The 22597-nt window shown below is 50.3% G+C and overlaps 1 protein-coding gene across 1 annotated transcript in view; it reads right to left on the bottom strand.

The window, feature by feature from the left end:
- Window positions 1-162: 162 nt before the first annotated feature.
- The window catches only part of Med26 (mediator complex subunit 26), a 40234-nt gene continuing 17799 nt past the window's right edge, over window positions 163-22597 (bottom strand). The window contains exons 2-3 of the mRNA XM_050128426.1: window positions 4010-4084; window positions 163-3438 (exon numbers count right to left, since the gene is read on the bottom strand). Of these exons, the coding sequence (XP_049984383.1) occupies window positions 1819-3438; window positions 4010-4084 (1695 nt within the window). The 3' untranslated portion in view covers window positions 163-1818. The remainder of the gene's footprint in view (window positions 3439-4009; window positions 4085-22597) is intronic.

Raw genomic sequence — 22597 nt, 5'->3', positions numbered from 1 at the left:
AGGGCCCCACCCCACTTGGAAGGTTTCCGGAAGGCGCGCCGTGGGCGCCGCGCGTGCGCGAAGCGCTACGGCGCGCTCCCGTGGCTGGCGGGGCGACGCGGGCCCGCCCACTTGTGGCTGGGAAAGCGGGATGCCTAGGGCCCGAACCGGATTAACAAAAGATCTTTCAGGAGAAAAGAAGCCGACTGGAGCCGAGCCTCCGGAGGACGCCGGTCCTCGGAAGCTGTGCGGTAGGTGTCACTCTCCCCTGACAACCCAGGGCGGGGCGCTTCCTGTCTGCAGAGCCCTCCGGCCGGGCTGAAGCTGCTGGCGAGAGCCCCGAGGCAGGACAAGACTTCAGCACCGTCACCCTAGCGACGAAACTCGATTCCGAAGATAGTGTGCTTTCAAGTGGCTGTGGGAGTTGTTCCGGTCCCTTAAAAATGTAGTCATTAATTTTTGTGAGAGGGTGGGGTCAGAGGAGGACTTGAGTCTGTTGTCTCCTTCCACCAGGTGGGTTCAGGAGATCCAACTCCTGTTCTCTGCCTTCACAGCAACCGTGTATCTGCTTAGTCACCTCACCGACCTCGACTTTCTCCTTTACAGTGTCTTTATTAGCAGTTTAGAAAATGGCAGCCCAACTCGGCTGCCTGAGTGTCGGGGGTGTGTTTGTAGCTCATCCTTGTTCTTGAGGTAGCGCATGTGTACCCCCCTGCAGAAGGGGGCTTCTCTGGGTGGGTGATGTGGTGGACCCCAAATGAATGAAAGGCAGGTAGGAGGGGCCTGCCTGCTGCCACAGAAGCAAGTTAAAATGGAATACCACCAAGACTGGGAACAGCGGGTGTGGCTGTGGGCTCCAGAAAAAGATCAAGTGTAAAATGAGAAATGACTCAAAAAGGGGTTTGTGCAAATGTTTTTTTTTTTTATTTCCACATTTATATCACAAGGTGTCCACTTACTGGACCAAATAGCAAAGTTGCTCCCTTCTGCGCGGACGCAGAAGTCTAGGTACTGTACATTCACTAAGGCTCCTTGTTTTTGCAAATCGCGTTTATGACAACCATAAGGCAAACGAATCTAAAGGAATGGTTATGAGTGTTTCCAGCGAACAGACGGCATTCCCTTCGCCCAGCAGGGCAACTCACGCCAGTAGCACCCTCGGGAACTTTGTGGGTTGAGGGCTCTAGAAAGATGACATTTTCTAGAGATGTGAAGAGGAAAAAAGAAAGGAAAAGTCATTTGGCTGGTGGTCAGGTGGAAAAAAGGATGAAATAAATGAGAAAACTGAAGTTTCTGCAGCATTTCTTTAAGAACTGGGGTTGAACTGAAACCATATACAGATGGGTGGGCATCTGTGCAGTGTGGGTGAAGCTGGCCCACCCGCCCAATGCCAGGGCTCACCACAGCAGAGAAGCTTCTAGCACACAACACGAAGGAAAGAAAACACTGGCTTGACAGAGGCCGGAGAAGTGGCCTGTACCTCAGAGACACCAGAGCCAAAGAGCAGGAGATGCAGAGATGAGATGTGCGTCTGTTGCTGTTAAGGTAACCTCTCCCACAGGGTTCCTGTGCCTGCCTGCCACTGAGGTCCCCGCCTTCGGTACTTCGCACCTCTTCTCTTCTGGGGTCGGGGGACTAACGCTTTATAGCTGGCTTGCTATAGAGTTCTGAACTCCCTCTGCCGTCTGCCCTCTGAGCGGCCCTTCCTTTGCAATCGTTAGTAAACTGGTAGCAGCATTTCACAAAAGGAGGGTGGAGAGCGAGCCTCATGGCCGCCCTCCCGGCTGGCCAGCCTAGCCCCTGCAAGGTGAGAATGCACTTGATGACCAGGCCAAGTGCTCAGTCCAAGCAGACATAAGGCAGAATGTTCAAGCGCCCATCGTCGCCATGTGGGTCGAGCGATATGCACTGCGTCCAGTCATACCAATTACCCTGTGTGTCCTCACACCCGTTCACCCCTGGCCACTGTTGGGCCTGGATTCTGTCCAGATCGTCCTGTGTGACCTCCCGAGTGAGCCCAGGGAGGTCAGTGGGCATGGGCAGCGGCAGCAGCACATGAGGCTGGCAGGCTCCTCGCCGACTGCTCTCCTCCTGCTTCAGGTACTCTGCCATAAAGTGGTGCGCGCCTGGGGTCTGCGCACCAGACGATGACAACAAGCTGCTCTGGCGGCTCAAGTAGGACTGGATGATCTCGTTGCGCGACAGCTCCTTCCAGTTCGTCTGCTCAAAAGGACTCTGGAGACTGGCTTTGGCCTCCTGCTGGTCCAGTTCTGTCCTAGGTGGCTGCTCTGTGGGTACGGGGCTGTCGGCCCGCACCGGCTCTTTCTGGGTCAGAGGTTTGATCTGTCTTGTCATGGGGTCAAAGGTGAGCTTCCGCTCTTTTAACCGCACAGGTTTGACACCTGCCTCAGGCACGTGCCCATCTAAGTTCACCGTGTAGTCTCGAGGTCGGTACCTCTTTTTCTTTTTGCTGTCCGAGCCACCCGAGGAGGCAGCATCACTGTCCGCCTTGGAAGAGTCTGGCGACAACCCAACCCTGCAGGATGGCCCTGTTAGCCGCGGGTGGCCCTCGGGCTGCTCTGGCCAGTGTACAGGGCTCTCAGCGCTGGACTGCAGCTCCATTCGCCGCACAGGGGGCGTGGATGGCTGGGCCAGTGGGAGTGGGGACGGCACCTGTATGGTGTCCAGTGGTTGGGGGCGTGAGGAGGGGCTGGACAAGGGGCCTTTCGTTGTGTACGAGCTCCGCTGCCGGGCAAAGGAGCCTTCGTGCCGTGAGTTCCGGGGGCTGAAGGAGCAGCGAGAGGCCCCCCTGGGATGGGGAGGGCCTGGCGGCTCATCCGCCCTGTCCAGATGCTGCAACTGCGCAGTCTTGGTCTGCAGGCAGGGCACGGGGGGCTTGCCCAGGCCAGGGGAGCTGGGGCGCGGCCGCACGGCGTTCACAGGGATCTTGGTGCTGTGCTTCTCGTTCTCGCTGGGTTCCAGGCGGCTGCCATCAGAGCCCATGTGCCCACTACCATCCAGAGGGCTGGGTAAGCTCTCTGGGCTCCCACTGATCCCGTTAGTGGGGAGAGGGGATGCATTGGGGACTAGTGGGTCAGGACTAGATTTGGAAACTTTGTAGGGTGGCCCCGGGTGGCCCAGATCACGCTGGTCCCCCCTGCGCTTACGGCTACCCAGTCTGTCTAGTCGCTGCCCAGGGAGCCTCTGGATGTCGTTGCGATTCTTCAGGTCATGGATGCTCTTGGGTGTGCTGGCCACTCCCACCTCTGGCCGGCAGTTGTGTGCGCCCCCGTTGGCAGAGCCTGCAGCTCCTGCCAGTGCCCGTAGTGCCACCTCATTCTGGTGCACGGGCTCAATGAGTTTCTGCCAGCTCCGCAGAAGCCTCTTGGCCCGCTTGGCCAGCTCCTCATTCTTAGTTTTCTTGCGGACATCATTGATGAGCTTCCCTAGTCGTGTCTCCTACAACCGAGAGTGACACATGCTTAGAGAATAAGAACATAGCGGCAGGACAAGGAAGCTAAGCCAGTAAGTTAGTTTACCCTTCCTGGTTTACCTTTTCCCTCCCTCCCCCAAACTGCCAGCTTCTTGGATACAGCTTGGGTGTGTCCAGCACTATGTAGCAGCATGAATCCTTAGATTTGGAACCCAGGGGCTTCCTCAGGAACAGGTCCACTGACTCCTGGGACCTGCAGAGTCTGCCCACAGCTGCTCTGCCAGGGTGTCTGGGTGAGCATATTTCACAGCCTAAGACCTGATCCCCAAATAAAGGACGGGGCCACCAACCAGTTGCCTAAATAAAGTACAGCTCAAGCTATGTCTCAAAAATGCTGAGGTGTGTAGGGTATGGGAAGGAGCCTAGCAGTGAAATCAGAAACCTTCATTCTTGAAGAGTTCTGTGGGAAGACTGATGTCCTGGATACACTGCCCACTGGGTCCCCTGAAGGACTCCAAGAGCCTAGGACACAGAAAGAAGCTGCCTGGGGGCTACCCTTATCTCCCATTCTGCCCAAGGTTGGGCCAGGGCTCTTACCTCTAGTGCCTCTTTGGTGATGGGGTATCTCTCCAGACTGGAGATCACTTCCAATACTGCAACCATGTTCCGGATCTGAAGAACAAGAACCACATTATCAGCTCAGGGCTCTGCCCTCTCCCAATGAAAGCCAAGCAGCCCAGGGTTTTCCAAGGTGACAGCACTGGACACCATCAAAACCCTGATTACCATCTTCTGTATGCACACACACACACACACACACACACACACACACACACAGCCGTGAAAAGAGACCTGCCCCTGGTCTGACAGACAGCTTTGCTGTGAGGCTTCTGGACAATGACTGGAGGAATTACCACATATAACACACAAAGGCTCCGAGGAAAGCAAGATGATTACAATAAACTAGTCAACCTGATGACCTTTCCAAGGTCTTCAAAGAGTCTCTGAACAAAGCAGGATGTCACAGACTATGAGATGTATGTCACATGGCCAGAAGGAGGGACTCTGAAGCACAACACCTGAGCAGCAATGCAGCTTCAAGAACATTAAAGAAGGCCAGAGAGAGACACTGAGAGGCTCTTTGTGGAACAGGCAGGGTCAGCACTAGCACTGAGCTTCATGGTGACAGGGAGGTTAACAATTCACAGGCTCATATTTGGGATCCCACTCAAGAAGGGCCTGCCTTTCCATGCATCACTGCACTGACTTGTTCAAACATGGCAGGCGCCAGGGCTGTCATTGCAGAGACCAAAAGCTATGATTGATATGACTAGACATCCCAGCAGCACAGCCACACTGACATACAGTAAGTGGGAATAGCTTTGGTGTACCCAGGAGAGCTACATTTCAGAAAGCAGACACCAACCAGCAAATATGACAAAGCACCAAACATCGGCTAAGGAGATGGTCAGAGTGGCACTTGAACTTGCTGTGACACATAAGAATCATAACTCATGGACCTGCCAGGTTGCAGGACAGCCCACCTGTAATTCCAGCTTTGGAAGGGAAAGATGGGGTCCCTAGAGCAAACTGGCTAGTAAGACTAGCTGTTTTGGTGAGCTCCAGGTTTGACCCAGAGATGTGTCTCAATGAACAGGTGGAGGAGTGAGTGATGATTCCCAGCATTAACCTGGGTCTCCTTATGCATGTGTGCATATGTGCTCCACACACATGCACATGGAAAATTCAGTGAACCCCAAACCTAAATGGCAAGCTAAGACCAAGCTCCAAAAAATTCAGGAGAGGATCTGCAACTGTGGGATGATAGGTGCTCCTGAGGAGTCCAGAGCACCAACTGTCAAAACTACTAACAAACTGAACCTATCATAATGAAGAGTCTCTCTGTTTAACTGTTTAAACACTTCTCAGGACACATCCATACCTACCTGGTGGGTAATCAATCCACCTGCAGACTGAAGAACCCCACAGGGCGGTAGTGCCATGGCACTGCAGGTTCTTGGTAGCCAAGCTGGCTGGCCACAGCCCTAAGCCCCCTTCACTGACAGCATACACCTGGCATTCCGGGTCACAAGGAGAAAAGCACATCCCCAGGTAGAACCAGGTATGCACACACACACTCATTAGATCAGGCCAGTCACTGAATGTCACATGCCGGCATGCGAAGGTCACTTAGGCCTTCTCTTGTCATTGTAAATGGGGCTGCAGTCTACACCCCTGCAGATTGTTTCTGGGTGCCAAGCAGCGGCTCCAGCATTTGGGGGAGAGGTGTCAGCTAGCTCCCAGGAGCCTGTTCTACATGGCATACTACAAACAACCCAGTGACCAGAAGATCAACCTGCAGGTCAGTAGTGTCAGTCTCCTGCTGCTACCCAATTGCTGGCCACAACCCAGCGTGTTCTGATTACTTTGCCCACCCATAGCCTGGGGCAGTGACTTCCTCCTTCCTGAAGACTCTTGGGGAGGATCCATTCCCTACTCCTACAGGTCAGGATCCCTAATTTCTTACTTGATATAACCTAAATGTTGTTCCTAGTTTCACGGAAACCATGTCCCTGGGCTCCCAAGCCCTCCCTCCACCTTCAATAACAGCCCCAGGAATCCTGATCACATCAGTTCTCTGACTCATATGGGTAACCCAGAATTGTTCCTGTCTCTAGTCCACACCTTAGTCATGCCTGCCAGGTGAGGTACCAGGTTGGTTCCTAGACCAGGAGGCAGACAATCTGTAGGACCCATGCATCCCCAGCTTTTCTAGCTGAAGGCAGTCATCATGCCTCCTTTCCTCAGGGCTCTGACTCCTGGGAGAGAAGCTGTAGGAAGCACAGAGCAGACAGTAGCCCTTTACACTGTCCCACAGTCTTTCACAAGGTATTCCTGACAAGCTAGTCCTCTCATTGGGAAACAAAGGCCTCCACTTTTGTCTGAGAGTAGGTCTGTAACACATCCTGATGGCTGTTACAACACTGGCTCCGCTGCTCCAAGGGTGCCTGGCCTGCCTACAGACATAGCTCCTATACTCCGACATGAGATAGGTAGGGATCCCATGCAAAGAGTGTGCTATGAGGAGGTCATTCCCAAGGGAAGCAAAGTCAGTGTTCCTTGGCCTGGGATCTCAGTACCACTGGGCTCCAGAGCTTGTTCCATGGCTTCATCTCCACCCAGTGACCTCACCCTGGTATATTTAGAGCCCTACGTTCCCATATAGTCCGGATCAGCAGTCCTTGCAGAGAGGACTCTGCCCAAGACCCAATAGCCTGGCAGCACAGAGCGTCCTTGTCCTTGGACAGATACCATCCTGCTCTCAGACAGAAGGGGACAGAACACCTGGGGAACCAGGTGTTGGGTTGGTGCATCAGAAATGCTCAGCTGTGCAGTCAGTGTCTACTATGGGCTGCACGGATTGAGTTTAAGGAGCCTTTGCCTAGGTGCTCAGTGTTCCATGGCTCTACCCTGACTGATGGGCCACCTTATCAGTGTGGGCTTCCAGAAGGCCCTGAAGAAAATGCCATATCCTCTGTGTCCCCTTGCAGCTGCAGGCCACTCACCTGAGGAACCACCTTCCACACCTTTAAGGCCCACACTGCTGGGGCCACAATCTGGAGTCAGTCAAGTGACCAGGCATCACAGCAGGGCCAGGGCAGGATAGCTAACCTGCCTAGGTAGAAAGCAGTGAAGGATGAGCTGGAAGAAGTGATGTGGGCAGGCAGGCTCAGGTATTCTGCTATTAGGACAAGGCTGTCAGGGCTAATCCACTGCTACCACCATAACAGACCACCAGTGTTTTCTTGGTTGTTCCATGTATCTGTGTGTCAACACTCATCCACTCATCTCACAGGTCCTGTTCTGACTCTGCCTGGGGAACCCGTGGCAGTGCCCCGAAGGACAGCTTCAGGGTAGATGTGTAGCTCACAGAGTACGTTGAAGGCCCGAGGGTCATTTATAGCTGTTATTAGGAATAGCCTGGTTCTTTGTCCTTTGTGACTCATTCCCAATGCCCAAATATGCCTAAACTCCCTGCTAAAGCTCTACCACAGGAGAGCTCAGATACCAGGTCTTGAGCTATGTACTTGTTCATTAGATGGATAGGCACAGATCAATCTGTATTTACTTAGCAAACAGTGTGGCCAAGTGTGCCTCCCCCTTTTTTCCCCATCAGTTACAGGCCCTGTCCATTTTTTTTATTTGCATTTCTGGGCACCCAGTGTGGTACTACCTGCCTGTGCACAGTGGCTCAAATGCCCATGGGGAAGCCTATTTGCAGTGGCCAGCAGGGGCACCAGGGAAGCAGGTAGCATCTCTGTGGTGGCCATACAAAGGTGGGGCAAGGAACCACCACAGGCCCAGATGAAACATGAATATTTATGAATGGAGCCCTAAGAAAGAGCCCTAAGGAGACATTAGGTTCTTTGTCCTATATCCCCCTTCTTGGCTGCCATGAGATGATCATGCTCTGGCAATGCCCTCACTTCAATCAATGTATGACAAGCAAAAACAACAACAAAAACAAACACCACCATCACCACCACTGAAACATTAAATTGATTGTGCTAGGCATTTCGTCATGGTAACAGGAAGCATATACTAAATATCAGCCAGGGACCTACATCACAAGAACCAAGGAAGCAGAAAGGCCATCACTCACCATGAGACCACAGCCTGTACTGCTCACAACTTCTGCTAGGCAAACCCAAGACACCTGGGGCTCACCTCACTGTGAGTCTGAGGAAGAGAAACAAGCCAGGCAGAAACCACCAGGTCCAGCACTGTCAAGCACCAGATATGACAAGTGGCACCCATCAGAAGCAGTGATTACTTCTCCCTCTACTTTTATGCTAGAGTCTTTCTGGCTCTAGGAAACTCTGGGAGATCGGAGGTGCAGTGAGTGCTCACCTGCCAATGCCTCCAGGCTACATGAAGTCAGACTACAAGGTCATCCATCTGTGGAGATTCCAAGAGTACCTCATAGAACCCTGAAGGCTCCTGAGCTACTGACAGACTTGACCCAAAAAGTAATGTACTCTGAAAGTTCGCCAGGGCCCAACTAGAGGTGGGTCTCTAACAGGATTCATACAGAGTCCCAAGGTGGATAGTACTAACTTAAGAACTTCTGTGTGCAGGGAGAGGCAAGTGCAGGAAGCATACCCGCACAACCTTATCTAGGTTCTTGGGGCTGCAGGCCAAGCAAGGAATTGGCAAGCTGAGGGGTGAATGAGCCCTCATTTCTTACCCGAAGGCAAAGGGGTTGCAAATACTACCATCATGTGGTACATGAGGCCAGGCAAAGGACACCAAGATGGGAGTGGCGCGGGGGGGGGGGGGGAGACCATTTCATGGAGGGGTGTTTAAGCCAAGCCACATTATCCTGTGGAAAGTGCTTTCTACCCAGCCCCGCCTCCTGCCAGCTGCTCCTCACCATCCTTAGTTGAGCAGCACAAAGTGGAAGACCACACTCTGGACTCTCCAGACGACCGGACTATCTTTGCAAACTCCATCCCGAACAAAGGCTTGGAGTCCTTGTTAAAATAAAACCCAACAGGAGACACCAGGCCTCATGGTAAATCTTGGTTCTATGATTAGAACAGCACTATCAGATTCCTACTCCAGGGTTGTGCTGGTAAACCCCTGGGACCTAAGAAACGACCACCTGTGGGGAAATTCCAGCCACAAGTTGAAACATGGAACTGAGACACCAAGACTTAAGAGTTCCAGTGTCCCCACAGGTCAGCTCACCACCCAAATCCCAGAGGCTGGCAGTTGCTATTGTGCCCCAGAGGCACTAGCACTAATGGACCCAAGGACTGTGCAGCTTCATTGTACAGCAAGGAAACTGAGCCCATGAAGGGCAGGGAGGTACACATGGACTACATACAGAAGGCAAAACACTCTTCCCACTGGCCTGATAAGGTTCTGCCTACCATGCACAACCTGCTTTCCTGAGTGTGTGGGGTACATCCAGCTAGCACCCTGTAATGTACTCACCCTGACCTGTAACAGCAGAGAAGAAGCACATAGTTAATAGCTTCCTGAAGCTGGGTGAAGCTCTCCAAACCGTCTCAGTGTTGTGTCATTTGCCTCTCCTAAAGGGCTAATGAAGAACTAGGACCAGGCAGATCCCAGCACAGCTCATACTCAAAAAGGATCCCTAAGCTGACATATACAGTGATGGTCTAAGAACCATGCTGGTGGCCTAGTGCCTCACCAGCACTCCCAGCCGCACTGTGCAGCACAGTCCTCAGGACCTGCCCAGGAGCTGAGTGAAGCTTCAGCACCAATGACTTTTGAAAAACCAACACACAGTGTCTTTGTGGGGGTTTTTTGGTGGCTTTTTTTCTTTTTCTTTTAATGAAAAATGGTCTAGACAAAAATTTATAAAGCCCACTGAACTCAAAAGATTCTGGAAGTGTTGATCAGCAAGCAAGCTGCGCCTTCCAAACCAAAACATGCCACAGATGGCACCCAGAAGCGGCAGTCTGTGAGCCTTCAGTGTGCTGTGCACTCCCTGCTGAGCCCGGCATTCTGTCTCCCAGCTGACAGAATGGGTGCTGCAGGACATGGTCTGGAAGAAACAGTTTCTTGCTCTTCTTTGGCTTATACCTGGATGAGCCAGGGAGCCTGTTGGGGATGTCCCCTGGGCCATCATCAGCCTCATGGATCGTGTGAGCTCCTGGGATGCCTGCTTAAGGCAGATTTCTCCACTAGGACCCGGTGAAGCACCTCAAACTCATTGGGGCCAGGTTTCCCACTCGCTGCTTTTCAGAAAAAGACAGTGGGATAGAGTTCCACAAACACTGCCAGCAGTTATAAAAGCCTTTCCCTATCAATAGGACCCACCTACTCCCAAGGGATAGCCAGCACCTAAGTAGCCTGTCATTGTCTAAGTGACCCTGTCTGCCCAGCAAAAGAAAGACCACTGACTGACAGGCAGAGCAAGCCACTACCTGGCCCAGGAGATAAGGAACCCAGTCTGGGTGCAAACAGCATGCAGACCACTTATTGTACACCATAAAGCGCCCAGGAGAAGGAAGCCCAAAGCTTGGAGCAGCAGCATGCATAGCTAGCCTATTCAGTAACAGAAGCTACCTGAGAACAAAGAGAAAGGCAGAGGAGGCATATCTATCTTCACACAAAACCTATACTGTCCCTCCCTCCCCTTTGGCTTTTGGCCAGGAACAGAGACGCAAAGTAGATTCTCCAAACCATGGATCCAGTCCACAGGTCCTTCATGAGTGCTCTGAGCTGCCCCAATGTCATCTGTGAGTTTGCCGCTGCTCCACCCGTGTAGCTGGAAAGCTTGCAAACCAGGCACAGCTTTCTATTTATGCCATCAATCCTCACAGAAGGGTCCTGGTGATCAAGTGTCTGAAGACAGAAGGCTGAGTGGGGCTCCTCCACCTGGCCTCTCTTTGATAGGAAGAGCTGCTAAGAACACAAGCTCCAGGAGACTGGAAATGGCCCAACACCAGAGGAAGGAACACAGTACTTGGTCCACACCTTGTACACAAGGCAGATCTCAAACAAGAACGAGCCAGCTTTCCAGGAACTGTTAGGAAGTAGGCTCCTGAGGTCTACACCTTGTACACAACGCAGATCTCAAACAAGAGCGAGCCAGCTTTCCAGGAACTGTTAGGAAGCAGGCTCCTGAGCCAGCTGAGCACAGGCAGTGAGGCTGTGCACACACCTGGGCTGATCAGGAGCAGATGGTGGGAGTCACTTGGCATCCTACACCAGCCCAAAGTAGGACCTGAGCCCAGTTTCTCTCCCATGAGCATGGGAAACCACAGACAACATGTTGTGCACTACCTGGTCTGCTGCACCCACAGGAACCAGGCCTGGCCTCCAGGGCAGCTCACACATCACACACATGAATAAATAAATATTATTTATATAAATAACTTTTACAGCTTGTACTTTTCTGAAGAATTTTATATTTTAAAAAGTTGTTTCAAATAGCCTACTTGGGAGCCAGAGAAATAATTTCTAACTTTTGTGTGAAGGTGTGTGCTTACAATCCCAGCAATAGAGGTGGGGTACAGGCAGGTCCCTGGGGTTCACTGGCCAGTCAGTCAAGCCTACTTGGCAAGCTCCAAGCTAATGAGATATACTGTCTCAAAAATAAGAACAGTAACAACAAGTGGCTCTTCTCTTCACATGCACACACTCATTCCTGCACATGCACAAACACCAACACACAGCCTGTTAGCTTATTGTGGTGTTACAGGCCTGTCATCCCAACACTCAGGAGAATGAGTTAAGGCTAGCCCAGACTACAGAGAGAGACCCTCCATCTCTAATATGTGATGGTGAGAAATGCTAGAAAACAAACAAAAATACAACACCAAACTAGAGAAATGGCTAGCAGTTAAGAGCATTTATTCTTGCAGAAGACCAGGGTTCTATTTTCCAGCACCCACATGGTGGCTCACAACCATTTATAACCATTCAAGAGGCTCCAATGCCCTCTACTGACCTCAGAGCACAACTGGCACACACGTGGTACACGGACACACATGTGAGCAAAACATTCATATATATAAAATAAGTAAGTCCCAAGGAAAGCAGAGGCAGGTGGCTCTCTATGACTTTGAGTCCAGTTTGGTTTACACAGCAAGTTCCAGGTTAACCAACACTACAGAGACATCCTGTCTCAAAACATAAAAATAAAATAAAAAATTAAAAAACAAACAAAAAACCCCAAAATGAAAAAACCCTGAACATAAGCTATTCTATATAAATCCTGCAGTCTAAAACCATATATCTTATGAATATGGAAAGCAGCAGTCTCCATCCCTATGGACCAAGGTCTGAACAGTGTCAACATAACTCTGTCTCCCTGAGACCAGTAGCACAGAGTACACAGTTCACATGGAAAGTCCACCCACACCTGCTGGGATCAGAGCAGGAAGTGACACAAAAGCACTTTGAAGGCATCATACAAGGCAGCTTCCTGCCCAGGGACCAGGCACCAGGGGTTGCACTCAGCAGGACATGTGTCTTTCCATACATCAAGCTCGTGACCAACCTCACCTGCTGGCCCTGTGCAGCTGGCACATACCTGCCTCCATGATGTCAATGTCTTTCCAGTAAGGTGAGGACACTTGTGTGAACAGGTAAGCAAGGAAAGCAGCAGAGGGAGAGGAGATGGGGCAGATGGCTATCATCTGAAAAGCAGGGTAAGTGGACAGAGAAGGCCAAAAGGAAAAGCACAAACCAGACAGATAGAAGCATGGGCAGCAAGGCAGCTGGCCTTGGAGAAACCCAGCCACCAGGCAGAGAGAGAATCTGCCTCACTTCAGCAGGATCACATTTGTGTCCTCCCTCAGAGCAGTACAAGAAATGAGTGACCACTTCTTCTACTCAGCTCTCAACAGGAGGTTCTGCAAGAAAAAGACAGGTCTTTCAATCAGGAAGGAGGGGTGATCATCATACCCCAAGTGCATGTTAGTCCTTGGGAAGATCTTCGGGCATCTGAGCAAAGCTACAGGATGGAGCATTTCCACAACAGGTTCAAGTTAGACTCCAAACCAATCTCTACTGACAAGAGCAAGCAAATATGAAGGGCCCAAGAGATGACTCAGCAAGTAAAGGCATGTGCCACCAAACCTGACAACCTGAGTTTAATCCCCATACCAGAGAGAACTGACTCCTCCAGCTTGTCCTGTGACTTCCACATATGTGCACATGTACAAAACAAATGAATAAATGTTAAATTTAATTCTTTAAGAATTATCAAGATAAATATTTACAGATGAATTTTACTACATCTAAAACTTCAACACTGAAAACTTGCAAATAAGCAGACGTCAGTCAGTGCAGAGACCAAGGTTCTGCATCACAACACACCACTTTCCAAAACTCATCAACAGTCAACTCAAGATCAATGTCAATTCAAGCAAATCTTTTGAGGAAAGCAGCACGCTGGTTCTGAAATTCACAAGGAGTTCGGAGACTCCCTGAGCAGCCAGTCTGACAACCTGCTGTCAGTCCCTAGGATACACCCAGTAGAGGACGACCAACTCTTATTGTTCTCTAACTTAAACACATGCATGCAGAAGCTGAGTTACACGCACAAATATGTACCTGCACACATGCACACCCTACAAAAACCAACAAAACAACAGTAACAAGAATCCTTTAATTCAATAATCAGGCAAATAAATGTGGTGGGTGGCCAGCTTGCAAATGGCCCATTTAGACTTTACGTCATACAAAGAGCAGACACACAGAGGTGAACAACCATCAGTCATTAGGAAATGCAAAGTAAAATTCCCATGAGAAATCAACACATACTCCATGAATAACTAAAGAATGTTGACAAGGCATGAGCAAATTAGCACTCCCTCCCATTCATTCATTCATGTGGATGACCTCAAACTTCTGATCCTCTTTCCTCCTGGGCAATGACATGACTGATAAGCATGTGCCACCATACCCCCGGGGCTAGACCTTTCCTACATTCCTGGTGGGAATATGGTGGTAAATCATCTTAGAAGTTATAACAACCCAAGGGGTCAACATAGAAGCCTAGCCACGAGTTGATCCCAAAACCCATGTAAAGGTGACTAGAGAAAACACCCCAAGCAGTTGTCCTCAGATCTCTACATGCACCCACCCATCCACTATGCATACATGCACACATACAACACTATTGTATGTTAATTGTAGCTGAGTAGAGTTGAAAAATTGGGGGTAAGGTATTGTAACATGCACAAATTATAGGAGCAGTGAGGCCACAGCAAGAATGCATCTTTGTTATGGAGGACAGGAACAAGCATCTCTAACCCCAGGAGAAGAAACAGTCCCTTGGGCTCTGTCTCTCTCCAGTGAAATGAGGACAACGGTTGGGCCTAGAACCCCAGGAGTCTCCTAAGTACCGACACAGAGACACAGAATATACTCCTGATTTAACATCAGATCCCATCAGGACTGGTCAGCATTGGCTCCTCTTCCTGGAACTTAGCACATCCCACAAACACATTTCACAGAAGAGTGGGAAAGGCCGGCGCTGAGTTAGGCAGGGCTGGCAGGGCTTGGCCCTCAGGAATTGTGCTGACAATAGTGTCACCTAGCCTGCCTGTGATGTCTCCTTGTACTTCACCAGGAGTAGGAGCCAACTTCCCAGAAAAGGCAAAGCAGCTTTAGCTTCCAGAACAACAGTGACTCCCCATAACAGCACCTGCAGCAAGTGTTGCAGTCACCGTGAGACAGAGAAGTAGGAGTCTGGCACACTGCCCCACCTGGGTGTGTGGTCTGCGTCTGTGAAGAGCCACCTGGAGTCCTGATTTTCATACTATTCTTCTGGTGAATATTATTCTGGTGAGGGACCAGAGGTCTTGTTTAATGGGGCCTTCTAGAGGATTCAGAGCCCCCCACCCAGCACCAACCTGTACTCAACAGTAGGTTGAGGGCTCCTGCTTCACCCTCACCAGATGTATCTTCATGACAACCCTAAACTCACAGGGAGTGTACAGAGCTGAACTCAGTCTCTCATGTGGCAGGGAGCTGGTTATCTCCTAGTACTGTTCACACTTGTGGCACACCCACAGCCTCATCCACTCAGCTTCAGAACTCTAGGCCATAAGGATGACCCCCTTTTTACCTCCCCAACCCCCAGTATTTGCCTAGATTCCAGCAGAGATACTGGTAGCTCCTGGGGGGGGAGGGGTGTGGGACCAGTGACAGACCATAACACAGGATGGGGTATTCCTAGGGTCCAGTCAACTGCCTCACCAACCACTGCCTTGCAACATCACTACATATCCCAACTTTAAGATGACACAAACTTGCCAGGCGGTACTGATGCACACCTTTAATCCCAACACTCGGGAGGCAGAGGTAGGCAGATCTCTGTGAGTTCGAGGCCAGCCTGGTCTGCAAGAGCTAGTTCCAGGACAGGCACCAAAGCTACAGAGAAACCTTATCTTGAAACAACAACCAAACACCAACAAAAGAAGGCACAAACTCAAATAATGGCACAGACATGTCACACACAGTCTGCCTGCACTTGGACTGTCAGCTCTCAGGGTGAGCCACTGATCTATGGTGCCCATCACAAATCAGCACGAGAAATGGTAGAGCCACTGATCACAGGCATCAAGGAGGAAAGAAAGAATAAATTCCCCAACACTGGCCCCCAGTGACATCTGTCAGATGCCAACAGGATGAAGTCATGGTCATTTTAACTGTAGCAGATTCTCCAGGCTGGGCCTAAGGAAAAGCCAGTATATTACCTTCCCATTCCCAACCACCATGAAAGTCTGCCCATTCCAGCAAGGGGTGGACACATAGAGCCCACCTTACACCAGTTCTCTTGATTCTCTGCATTCACATACACACACAAGCCAATTCATGGAGTGCAGGGATCTAGGTTTTGCTTACTTCCATTTCAAAATATGCCTACCACAATGACAAACAGCAGAAATCCCAACAGTAGAGGTCCCTTCCTACTGGGTGCCATGTTTACTCCAATACTACAAATATTTGAGGTCTCTCTTTCTGGGGCAAGTTGAGCCCTAAATACATCAAGTCAGTGTCTGGACAGCACACTTGTCCTGTATGCAACTGCTGCTCATGAGGAGTGACAGGGACAGAAATGATTCTCATGACGAACATGAAAGTGCTGTCCTGGAGTGGGCTGGGGAGACTCTAGCCAGGCACAGAGACCACTTCTGTTCCATTGAGGCCCTAGTCAGTAGTGCGGGCTATTACTCTTTCGAGCCACACTCAACAAGACCAACTGGCTTTTGGGAATCTTTGCTTTCAAAGTGGTGGTCCTGGAAGGTGCCAGGACCACAAAAATGCTCTTCAGTTTACCTTCTTGGAAACCATTAGCTGATTCCAAAGTGTTATGTAAGGAGGTATGAAGTACAAAGCCAGGCATTGGAGCAGGCACAGACCGAACATCACAACCGCTGTGGAACTTGGTGACAGGAAAGTCTCAAGGCAGTAAACAGAGAAGCCTGTGCACTCAGGGGTTAGGATGAGGACACACCAGCAGGCTACCATAGCTCACTAGGCCATGAGGCATTTGGGAGGCTAGTGGCACTGGATAGTCTTTAGTGGACCAGGACAAGGCTAGGTGCTCCACTCCCTACCCCTGCTAGACGAAGGGACCACACCAGCACTCTGTTCTGGCCCAGAACCAATTACATGCCCAGCATGGTTAGGGCTGCACAAAGACCAGGAACTCACCATGGCTAAAAAGCTGAAGGATGGAGCCCTGTGGTGAGACTTGGGATTCCTGTCATCAAATGCCCAAGACAAGATACCCTGCAATAACTTGAGCATGTTAGTATAAAGTACAGATTGCGCAGAGACCAGCATCAGGCCTAATCTCAAAGGCTATACTGGATAGGGAACCAAGTCATTGGGGGGGGGGGGGGGGGCTCCTGTGTTCTGGTGCAGGCACTGTAACCATTTCCTGCTGTGTGTCCTAAACATCACACTTTCACAGTACACACGCCTGCATTCCCCACATCTGCACCTTCAGTGTGGCTCCTGCTTCGGTGTTTGACCCCACTTTCACAACAAGCCCGCAGCCAGTACTGGAAAGCGTATCTTCACAATTCCTTCTTTCCCTCAGTTTTTCCTTAGGAATCTGATCCCAGTGGCTCCAGTTGCCACAAGCGTCCAAATTCTTTTCTGCCAACTGCTACTGCCTTAAGTGTTTTCAATCCTCAGCTGTGCACAGTGCTATCATCCCATCATGGGAATGGGGGTGTAAATGTGCTGTCTTCGAAAAGGACTCCAGGGAACTGAGTCCTCCTGTTTGGCAGCACTGCCAAAGTGTCTGAACTGCCCTCCTGTCCTTGTCACTCGACCTGACTCTACACAAGCATGGCAACGTGTCTCTAACAACCAGCAGGGTATGGAGAGGCAGTGTCCAGAAACTTCTACTGCTTGTATTTCTGATCCAGCCTCAACCAGAGAGCACCCATGGGTCCTTCCTTTAGAGAATCAGAAAGGAAATAAGGCTCTGCCATGTCCTACTAAGCAATCATCCCTTCAGGGACATAGTGGCACAGTGTGGAGATGCTCCTGGAGTTTGGGGCAGGTCAGCAGGCTTAATTAAATCCACCTCTCTCCTAAAGGAAAGGGGGTAACAAGGCCTAACTGAGTCTCCTAAGATCTTTCTCCTTTGTGCTGGTTAAGTGAGGCTTGGGATGAGACTCTACAGCTCATTGTCCCTTCCCAGCTGCTCGGTCCCTTTTACCTGTGGCCCTTATGTGTGGCACCCTATGTTATAGCCCCAAATGGGCAAAGAAGTCATGAGACAGGTTAGCCCAAAGGTTGTCCTGACCTGTCCTACACCTTGCTTGGGAGAGTCTGGTCTTCCTCACCACAAGGTCAAGGCAGCAGAGCTAACAGCAAGTCCCTAGGCATGGCTAAGATGACGGAAGGGCCTGGACTTCTTTCTAGGACAGCTGGGTGGATTTTAAGACATTTGTATGGAAATCATGGCCTTAGGACTGACTGATGCCTGTGATCTCCACTGGAAAGCATGGCTGGATCCCCCACTTCCCAGGAAGGGTATGGCCCCAGCTCTGCCTAGCACGATCTCAAGTGCCACATGTCCAACAAAGTCAGACTATCTGGCAGCTCCTCTTGGAGGGGAGCAGCTGTTGCCACTATTTCCCACTGTCCTTCACAACACTGAAGATGAAACTCAGCCAAGAAGGTACATCCCTTTAATTCCAGGCAGATCTCTGAGTTTGAGACTAGCCTGATCTACAAAGCAAGTTCTAGGACAGCAGGGTTACACACAGAAACCCTGTCACCAAAAACCATAACAGGCCAGTGAGATGGCTCAGCAGATACAGCCATTTACTGTGCATGCCTGATGATCTGAGTTCCATCTCCAGATGGTAGACTGAACAAATTCCCAAAAGTTGCCAACACATACACACACACACACAGGGACATAAAGCCAAAGTCAGAAAAATGTAATATATTCACTAAGAAATAAATCAGAAACCAAGTTTGGGACCTGACTCCAAACTCCTGAGCAAAATGGGGGTGACAGTGCCTACCTTACCAGGTGGGAATACAGGTACCTAGCTGCAGAAAACACACAGTCCTTGCTATTTAACCCTTGCCTAGTGCTTATTCGTATTGCCAACTTCTGGTTAGACACTCCCTCCCCCAGTTTTCTGACACAGTATCTTGCTATGTAGCCCAGGCTGAAGCCCTGCTGTGTCCTGAGTTCTCATCCAACTGTTCCAGATTTTCTTTGGGAGCTTCCCATAGAGTAGGGAATAACAATCCTCAAGCCCCGCCTCCCAGTGTCCCTTGCTGACGGTAGAGACAAGTAGAATGTTCTAGGGCACACAAACACCTAAGTAGGGAAGAGGAAGAAGGCAAGGCTAAAGTAGAGAAATAAGAGGGACAGAGAGCCTGTGGTGTGCTAGTGTGTATAACAGAGGACCAGAATTCATCTGGTCCTGAGGAAGCTGGGTATCTCAAGAATTCACAGTAGGGCAGACATGAGTGAACCAGACTGCAACTCCCATCCTCTCTGAGAAGTAGTCCAAGTACACCCAATTTTCCTGGCTCCACCAGTAAAACCCAGCAATGTCCCTCAAAACCTGCATCACTAGGCTGGCTAAAGAAAGATCTCTTCCCCAGCTGTAGGGTCAGTGCCCCAGGACTCTGAGTAAGGACCACAGAGATAGTGGCACTCTGCCCTGAAGCACAGAGTTTCCACCAAAGCATATAACTAAACCACCCATCACAGAAACAAACTCCTTCCTTCCCTCAGCTGCCCAAGACAGAGAAGCACATCTTGTATGCTGCCATTGGCAGCAGCAAGCACAGCAGCTCTAAAGCAACCAGTCCAAGAGAACAAGACCCCTTCCCTGGCACCTTGGGGCCTCACTTCCATGACCTTCCTGTCTCCAGCCCTGAACCTGAATCTGGAGTCTCAGGATATACACAGCTGGTGCAAAGAAGCCTGGCCTCTCATCAGAGTTAACAGCAATCCTCCAGTTCCTTGAAATGCACAGCGGCCCCACATCTGACCAAGAACTGTTCCTATCACGTCACCAAACCCAGAAACTTCTTTCTAAACTTCTAGCTACTTCCCAGGTCCCTGCCTCTTGCCTATTAATCTCCAATACTACCTTCTTCTCACACCTCTGCACTATCCAAGCATGAGCTGAGGTGCCTCTGGGGTCCTGCGGCAAACACAGTGTGTTTGTTTTTTTTTTTTGGGGGGGGGGGCACCTCAGCCTCAGTGGAAGTAAGCAGGCATTACTATACTATTAAGCATTTCCTCCACAAACTTCACAAATGACTGTATCTTTTTAGAAGTAGCCAACCAAGGGCACCTGACTGATCTGGCTGGGATCAAACAGTTGGGGTTGGGGCACAGGTGGTCTGATGGCCATGCACTGGCTCTTGTCTGATTGCTCAGCTCCCTTTCTCAGCAACACACAGCCTGTGGCCTTGAAGCACAGCTTACTGCTTACCTCAAAGGGCACAGACGCCTGATTAAAAGTACTTCAAACAGTGTAGGCAGACAGGGCTGGGTTGGGGGGCCTCCAATGAGGGGCAACAGAGGGAGTCTCTTAGAGATGAAGAGAAAGTGGGAGGGTACAGGATGATCAGGAAGGGGAGTCATGTCCAGAGAGGGTGGATAGACAGCACCAGGTCAGGTGGGATTCAGGGTTTAGGGAGAAACCTAAGGCTATGCTCTGCCTGAGAAGTGAAAGGCTCAGGTTTAAATAGCTCACTCTGGCTATCTAGTAGAGAATGCCAGCCAGACAGCACTGGCTAGCTTCAGGAAATGAGATGATGGTAGGCAGGAAGGGGTTAGGGTGTAAGCAAGGGAAGGTTCCAGGCACAGACCAAAGAGCCCATACCACACAGGCTACTAGAATAGGCAGGAGTGGAGGAGGGTGACTGAGAGACACTGAAGACCCGGTGTCAGTACATGCCAGCTGCTCAGGGAATGAGGGACACCAGAGTATGATCAACCAACAAAGACTACAGTCTTCAAAAGGCACAGAAATGCCAGAACAGGGCCTGGAGCCCTTCTAGTTCCCTATGTGTTCAGGCCACCTCCAGTAACCAACTATACTGCTTGGAACTTCCACCATCAGTCACAACTGAACAGAGCCTAAGGTGGGTTCTCTCTACCTGTGCCCTCTCCCGTGAGATGCCACACTCTCCCCATTCAACAACCTCCATCTCCCCATGACCATTTCAAGATGACCATTTCTGGGTATACAGCCTATAGTGATCTGAATGAGATGTCCCCTATAGTTTCAGGTACTTCAATACTTGGTACCCAGTTGGTGGCACTTTGTAGGTAGGTTTAAGAGTAACCTTGCAGACTCACTCACACAGATCTGCAAGTTCAATGCCAGCCTGGTCTACACAATGAGTTCGAGAACAGCCAGGGCTGACACGCAGAAAAACTAAAACAAACAAACAAAAAAGAATGACCTTGCTGGACACAGTATGTCAAGAGGAAGTCAGGCTCTGGGATTTCAAAAACCTCACACCATTCTGTGTGTGTGTGTATATGCATGTGTGTGTTTGTAGTTTAAAATGTAAGCTTTAGCCGGGCAGTGGTGGCGTGAGCCTTTAATCCCAGCACTCAGGAGGCAGAGGCAGGTGGAGCTCTGTGAGTTTGAGGTCAGCCTGGTCTACAAGAGCTAGTTCCAGGACAGGAACCAAAAGCTACAGAGAAACCCTGTCTCGAAAAACGAAAACAAAACAAAAAAGTCAACTTTCAACTGCTCTAGCCACACCTGCTCCCTCTGCTCCACCATCATGGACTCTAACCCTCTGGACCATAAACCCAAATAAGCTTCCTTCTCTATTGGTCATAGTGTTTATCACAGCAACAGAAAGTAACAGACAAAGTTGGTACTAGGCTACTGTTGTGACAGGCCTGACCATGCTGGTTTTTTGGAAGAATATTGAAGACTGAGACTTTGAGCTAGAAAAAATGGTTGAATGCTGTACGCACGGCTTATGAGCCATGCTAGTAATAGCCTGAAAGACAGTAGCGCTAAGAGTAATGTGGACTGTGAAGGCCCAGCTCAAGGTTTCAGAGGGAACAGTATCAGCAGCTGGGCTGGAGACCATTCTTGGAATACTTGGCAGAGAATGCGGCTACCTCTGCCTTGTCTTAAGAAGTCCGGAGGCTAAACTGGAAAGCAGCAGTTTCATTTCCTGGCAGAGGCAATTTCAAGGCAGCATCCCATGCCTGCCTGCTGCCATGCTTCCAGACCATGGTGATGTCAGACTGAGCCCCCCATTTGTATTTAGTTATTTTTATGTGTGTTGGTGTTCTTTGCCCAAATGTATACATGCGTGAGGCTACTGAATCCCCTGGAATTAGAGTTACGACCGTCGTGAGCCACCACGTTGGTGCTGGGAATTGAAGCCAGGTCCCCTGGAAGAGCAGCCAATGTTCTTTACTGCTCAGCCACCTCTCTAGTCACTCCCCTGGTTTTTGATACAGGGTTTCTTTGTGTAGCCCTGGCTGTCCTGGAACTCGAACTATAGACCAAGCTTGCCTTGAACTCAGAGACCTGCCTCCAAAGTGCTGGGATTAAAGGTATGCACCACCACACCCAGCTTGATGGTGTTCAGCTCTTAACTTGGTTTGGAGAGGCAAACTCTTCCTTCAAGAAGTTGCCTTGGCCTTGTTTTAATCACAGCAATAGAGAGGTAACTAATACACTGCCCACAGAACCAAAACCAAAAACCTGGACTAGACAGACCATCACATCTCTACACTATACAACAAGCGCCTAATGGCAGCTGCCTTGATTTCTTGGGGACTGGGCAGGCACTCTCTCCAGGCCCCCAGGAGAGAAGTGGCAAGTCTAGAGCCACAACAGCTCTACCTCCGAGTTCCTTCCCACACTGTACATGGCTGCTTGAGTAAGGCAGCTCCTAGCAGAGCTGTGAAGGCCACCCATCCTGCCTGCAAGGGACACCCACATTAACTTCCCCTGTAAATCTGGTACTGCGGATTTCTCCACCAGGCATTTGTAGTGCCTTATAGGCCTATGTTATGTGCCTTCAAGCACATGGGATAGTCAGCTCTGTCAGTATGCCTCAGGAAGTCATTTCAGGAGAGTGACCCTTGCTGCCTATCAGAGTATCTATTAAGCCTATCAGAGAATCTATTAAGCTTCTATTGCAGGAAGC

The sequence above is a fragment of the Alexandromys fortis genome, unplaced genomic scaffold (assembly GCF_014885135.2).
Source record: "Alexandromys fortis isolate MF-2015 unplaced genomic scaffold, M_Fortis_MF-2015_v1.1 scaffold_296, whole genome shotgun sequence".
Taxonomy (NCBI): Eukaryota; Metazoa; Chordata; class Mammalia; order Rodentia; family Cricetidae; genus Alexandromys; species Alexandromys fortis.
The sequence above is the reverse complement of the archived record's forward strand: the minus strand, read 5'-3'. Positions and strand labels throughout refer to the sequence as shown.